The sequence below is a fragment of the Danio rerio genome, chromosome 16 (assembly GCF_052040795.2).
Source record: "Danio rerio strain M-AB ecotype USA chromosome 16, GRCz13ab, whole genome shotgun sequence".
In the NCBI taxonomy this organism is placed as follows: Eukaryota; Metazoa; Chordata; class Actinopteri; order Cypriniformes; family Danionidae; genus Danio; species Danio rerio.
Window position 1 is genome coordinate 50,056,225 of NC_141036.1, and position 6,466 is coordinate 50,062,690.

At 33.1% G+C, this 6,466-nt stretch overlaps 1 protein-coding gene across 3 annotated transcripts in view; it reads right to left on the minus strand.

Annotated features, from left to right (window-relative positions):
- LOC147833480 (uncharacterized) overlaps positions 1–3,188 on the minus strand; it is a 138,363-nt gene extending 135,175 nt beyond the window's left edge. For all 3 annotated transcript variants that reach the window (XM_087288277.1, XM_087288276.1, XM_087288278.1), the window contains exons 1-2: positions 2,661–3,188; positions 2,327–2,371 (exon numbers count right to left, since the gene is read on the minus strand). In XM_087288277.1, the coding sequence (XP_087144403.1) occupies positions 2,327–2,360 (34 nt within the window). In that variant the 5' untranslated portion in view covers positions 2,361–2,371; positions 2,661–3,188. The remainder of the gene's footprint in view (positions 1–2,326; positions 2,372–2,660) is intronic.
- Between the last annotated feature and the right edge of the window lie 3,278 nt (positions 3,189–6,466).

Genomic DNA, 6,466 nt, shown 5'->3' on the forward strand with positions numbered 1-6,466 from the left:
GTCATAAAGCTGAAGTATTCAAACTGGACTAAAGAGCCAAAAGGATTTTAAAATAATAATGAATGAACAATTTAGTGAAGTTGAATAATAAATATAGATTTGAATAGTCTAATATATTTATTAAATGCATTAATACATATTTTGATTACATATTGTATAAAACAAATAAATATTTCTGAATTAAAACAATTAACTATAATAACTATAAATTTATCAATACATAAAATTAACATTTTCAAGATTATGATAAAAGAAAATATATATATACAAATTAAACTGTTCAAACTAGTATAGTAAACTAGTATATAAACTAGTATATAAAAACAAAATCGTAAGGTGTACCAAAATGGGCTAGGGTAGCATCACAAAAACTGATTTTCTAAATAATTATTTAGACCCATTCATTAATTTTCTTTTTTCGGCTTGATCACTTTATTTATCTGGGGTCGCCAAAGCGGAATGAACCGCCAACTTATCTAGCATGTTTTATGCAGCGGATGCCCTTCCAGCTGCAACCTATCACTGGAAAACACCCATACACTCATTCACACACATACACTACGGACAATTCACCTACAGTATAGTGCATGTCTTTGGACTTGTGGGGGGAAATCAAAGCACCCGGAGGAAACCCACGCGAACATGGGGAGAAAATGCAAACTACACACAGAAATGCCAACTGACCCAGTTACCCACTGCACCACCGCTAGACCCATTCATAATTTTGTTTGTTTATATATATACACACACACACACACACACACACACACACACACACACACACACACACACACACACACACACACACACACACACACACACACACAGCAATAAGTTGTTCATATTTGTAAAACATTATTATCTAATTGCTTGAAAAAATGAATAAACATTTAAACTGGTAAAATCATACAATATTTTACATAAATAAATGTGTAAAATAGAAAGTAAATAAAAAATTAGACTACAATAATCTAATAATTATGCTAATTATAAATAACATATCAGTAGGAATTCATCTCAAATCTGAAATGAAAAAAATCATCTCAAATTTGAGCAATACATGTTAACAAGTGAAATTATATATTTTTTTATTTGATTTGATTAAAACTAAGATACATTCGTGTGTAGATCCATTTAGTAATGTAACAATTAATAAATGCAACAAATTATTTTCAGAACTATACTTAGACACTTTACAGAAGGTGTTTATAATATAAGTCTTTCACAGAGTACACCTTTTAAACAAGAAACAATTAATATGCTTAGATTTAGGATGAGGGTCCCTCGCAGGAGGATGATCACATTTGAGACTATGGCATTTAAATAATTGAAAACCTCTGTTTTAGTGTATTCACTTTCTAAAGTTATTTCATACAATGGTACCACATCAACGACAGCTTGGAAATAAATATGTAGGTTTTAAGTTTCAAGAAAACTATGTTACTTAAATGTATTTTTTTCCAATATTATTATTAGGAGGACATGGCAGTATGGTCACTTTATTATCACACTGTATCATGATAAGGGCGATACAGTAGTGCAGTAGATAGGGCTGTCACCTCACAGCATGAAGATCGCTGGTTCGAGCCTTGGCTTGGTCAGTTGGCGTTTCTGTGTGGAGTCAGTGTGCATGTTCTCCTTGCGTGGGTTTTCTCCGGGTGCTCCGGTTTCCCCCACAGTCCAAAGACATGTGGTACAGGTGAATTGGGTAGGCTAAATCGTCTATAGTGTACGAGTGTGAATGAGTGTGCATGGATGTTTCCAAGTACTTAGTTGCAGCTAAAAGGGCATCCGCTGCGTAAAACATATACTGGATAAGTTGGTGGTTCATTCCGCTGTGGAGACCCCAGATTAATAAAGCAACTAAGCTGAAAAGAAAATTAAAGAATATAAAACATGAAAAATATTTTTTAATTATTGAAATCATAATTTTTCCTCATAATGGCGTGTAAATGTCTGAGCACGTGTAGTCATTAAATTACAATAAAACATATTGCATTTTTAAAACTTAGTGCTGCAAAGCAGAAATGGCTTCAAAGTTGCTGGAGTAACTGATCTATCTGGACAAACAGCACCTCCATGTGGTCTTACAAAAGTAGCCTACTTTTAATGTAGGAGAAGGTCTCGTTTGGTGTTTGCAGAAATTATATTACAGTAGGCTATGTTTAAAGATATCCTTACTCTCATGTCCACAGATGCTACCTCGATATTTTTAACCATAGTCTACAGTAATATAATTTCTGCACACCAAACAACACGTGTAAATAACATAACAAAACAAGTAGGTACATGTAAACATTACATTAATGCAACATCTATTACTCACCTGATGAAGTAGGCCTATACACATTTACGTCCATTCAGTCTTGTTCTGTCAAAAATATAAACATTTCAGTTCACCTTATCCAAAAACAACAGGTTTAATGATGATCAAGGTGTTGAAAGTTGATTTGCTTTAATTAAGTTTGAAGCTCAGACTAGTTTTCCTTCAATACCATTACCATATGCTTAACATATGTTACGTTAAATAATGCCCACACAGCTTTCCCTTATACTGAAAGTAGGTAAAAGTATTCTTATAGGATAGGCCTGAACAAAGAAAAACGAGTAAATAAGAATAGCCTACTGTATTGTGTAGCATAGAGTGGAGACTGCATTACCTGCTGAAGCACGTGTTCTGGTCACATAAACAAGTCTTGTCACAGACCAGTGCGAATATATCAGCAATGCTTTTTAGATTTGACTTGAGAAAAACAGGAAAAGTGTGGTTCATATCTGCATTAGGCTCTTCCATGCAAACATCACGACAGTCAGGGACAGATACTGTAAATCCGTTGAAAATATTTCGTGTAGGCTGGTAGGCCTAACCACTTTTCTCAGCCCAACACAACACAGAACAGCACAATGAACACAAATAGGTTAACGCCGCCATCTGCTGGACGACAGATTACCCACGACTAACATTTGAGGATGTAATTGAACGACGTTTATAATCTCTTTCGCAGTTTAGAACATATTAATCTAGTTTTTAAAGCATTTTAGATGTGAAAATTGTATATGCAAGTTAAAAATAGGCATATTCAAATGTTTGCGACGGCTCTCTGCTTTCCCAGCAAAAACAAATAGGTTCTTCTGCCAGCAACAGTTGTAAGGTGAAGCTGCAGGCCCAGAGACCCAACTGCACGCTCAGAGCTCAGACTTGTTCTCCAGACCTATTGTTTTCTCAGACAGTGCCACCTGCTGTTGTGTTGGGTGAAGTGGCAGGTAAGGAGACCCAACTGCACGCTCAGATCAGCACCCAGCAAGAAGCAACATCGAACACGCGAGTAAGGTTATTGATTTTTTTAAAGCGATTCCTGAAAATTACCAGGTTTTATGGCGTACAGTAAATCAATATGGTGTAAAAACTACACTCACAAACAATTATTTAAGTGTTTGATTTGATAAAAAAATTACTGTCAAAAGATATACCATTACTTACATTTTCAGCTCACTCGTATTTTCGGTGTTATTGTACCATTCTGGGACAATTTTCTAGCAATGTTTTCTGGCAAAATAAAAAACTTTAAAGTTGAAATGTTAAAATGAAATGTATAATATATAACGCAATTATTATTTAAAAGATATTTTAGTGCAAGGTCTGCTCTGTACATATTACTGTATTATCTATCTGAAAGTGCTACCAAAGACAATAACAGTAACAAAATAACAGTTTAACACGTGTTAATAAGCTCTGTAATGATTATAATAAGCTTTTTGGAAATCAAAATATCAGTTAATCTGCATATAATTTGCTATATGAGCTCTCTTAGGTTAAAGCAAAAATAATTTGCTTGTGACTTGTATATTTTTTCCCCCAGATAGATATTACAATTTAAAAAGGGCGGTCTCTGCCAACACAACTCTGCCACATACAGTGCACAAAAGGCTGCAGATAATTACAGTTTTTTGCTTGAGAAATGAAGCATTTAAATATATAAAGCAATTTTTTATTTGATGTTATTTTCTACGTAAAAAATATAATTATTAATCCAATTATTATTTTTCACAATTTTCTCTGCATTGTTTACAGCTTGATGACTTGTTGGATTTCATGAAAAAGTACACAAAAATAAAGTTTGTTGTGAGAAAATTACTCAGAGTACTATAATTTATTGTATGTGAAGAAATTTATTGTATAAGATAATATTTATTCCATCAACTTAATACGAAACAAATACATAAATAAAAATAAAAAAAACAATAAATGAATAAAAAATGTAATTGACTGAACAATATCTATTTACAAATACAATTAAAAAGGCATTAAATCAAAATGTAATATTTTTATAATAATGCATTCAATCATAGCGTAACATTTTATAATAGAAAAATAGTTTAAGTTACGATTTATAAGTAGCTTTATAAGAATTCAGGTTATTCGACCTTTTAAACAGCAAGTGACACTGTCAGAGAAAACGATGTCTAGCCGTGACCATGATACACTAGCTTGCTACACACATAAATACATGTCTAAACACGTTTAAAATTCTAATAATTATAACTATTAATGCATAATTAATAGTTATGCATAAAATAAGAGTTTGGTCATCTAACATATTTAGGAACAGAAAATAATACATTTAAATTCAAACAAGTTATTGAAGAAAAAATACAAACTACAAAATGTCAACTAAATTTAGTTTTAATATATGTTTTCTTCACTTTTCCTGTTTCCTGTTTTTTCCAAACATATTCATTTGGGTGTACTAATTTGTGATTGCATAATTGCATATGACCTTAGTTTGTTGTTGTTGTTGTTGTTGTTTGATTAGTTCCAGTTTTGCCTTTGGTATTGACTACTTTAATGTATATGCAGAAATATATAATTATGTATAGTTATTAATTAATTATATATAAAGCATCCCTGTAGAAAATGATTTATAAAGAGCCCTATATGTTCGGTGACACAGTGGGTTGTTAGTGGTGTAAAGTAACAAATTACAAATACTCAAATTACTGTAATTGAGTATTTTTACTCAGATGTTGTACTTTACTGAGTAGTTTTAAAAATGTGTACTTTTACATATCCTTGAGTACATTTTTACTTAGTACTTTTACTCCACTAGTTTCCTTCTATATGCAGTCACTACTTAATTTTTTCTTGTCTAAGGGGATTTAAAAAATCTGTCCTGCAATTCCTGTCCAATCAAATTGCACATAGAAGGTAAATTACATCATAATGAACTACCTCAAGACACGGGTGATTTATAATTGCAGCAAACTGTTTAAAAGTATTTAAAGTGTCCAAGAAGATGACAAAATCTTTACATGCATTGATCTAGAGACAGTTTAAATGCATGTCACTCATGAGAAAATGATGGATGTTTACTGTGTGATGACCGAAATGGCCTTAAACACCCAGCTGGCACAAGACGTCAATATGACGTCGGATTGACGTTGTACCCCAATGTCATGGGGATGTTGCATTTTGTTTGGAAATGAAAATCGGTTTAACGTCAGAACTCAATGTCAGGCCAACGTCAATGTCCAACATCCAACCTAAAATCAATCAAATATCAACGTCTAATGATGTTAAAGCTTGCCGTTGTGTGGACGTCACCACTATTGCCATTTATCAGATGTTGGATTTTGGTCGCCATACCTGATAATTAAAAGTCAGTATTTGACGTCAATATGATGTTGGTTTTAGATGTTGGGTTGACGTTGGATTTTGGTTACTTTCTAACAACCTAAAATCGACCAAATAGCATTTTTATTTGACGTCATTATTTGACATCAAAATAACGTTGTCCTTAGACGCTGGCTGAACATTGAATTTTGGTCACCTAACGTTAAAACATAAATTTAACCTAATATTAACGTCTTATGCTGTTGTGTGCCTGCTGGATAATAACTAAATGCACTACAGAATGTTACGTTTACACACGTCCACAAATTACATGTAAACACATCAGCTTTTAATAGCGTAATTTTCACTACTCACTACTCTTGAGTACTTTTGAAAGAGCTACTTTGAGTAATTTTCACAACCGATACTTTTTACTTTACTTGCACTACATTTTTTAGGCAAGTAATGGTACTTTTACTTGAGTATGATTTTTCAGTACTCTTTTTACCACTGTGTGTCATCTCACAGAAAGATTCGAGCGGTTTGTCATTTTTGTGGAGATTGCATGTTTTCCTCGTGTTCGCGTGAGTTTCCTTCAAGCACTCACAGTCCAAAGACATGCGCTATAGATGAATTGGTTATAGTCCTGGTCCTTTAGATTGGGGGTTGAGCGTTGGCCTAACAACCCACCTTGTAAATACTAGATGTTAAGAAACACCAGTATGGTGCAGCTAGATATCAACTTCGATAAAAATAGCCCTATAGGTATGCATAAATCTCTATGTTGAATAGGAAGAAAAGAATAAAAGTTTGTAAAGGAAATTCTAAACCTGGAGGCTAGACATTTTTAACCTC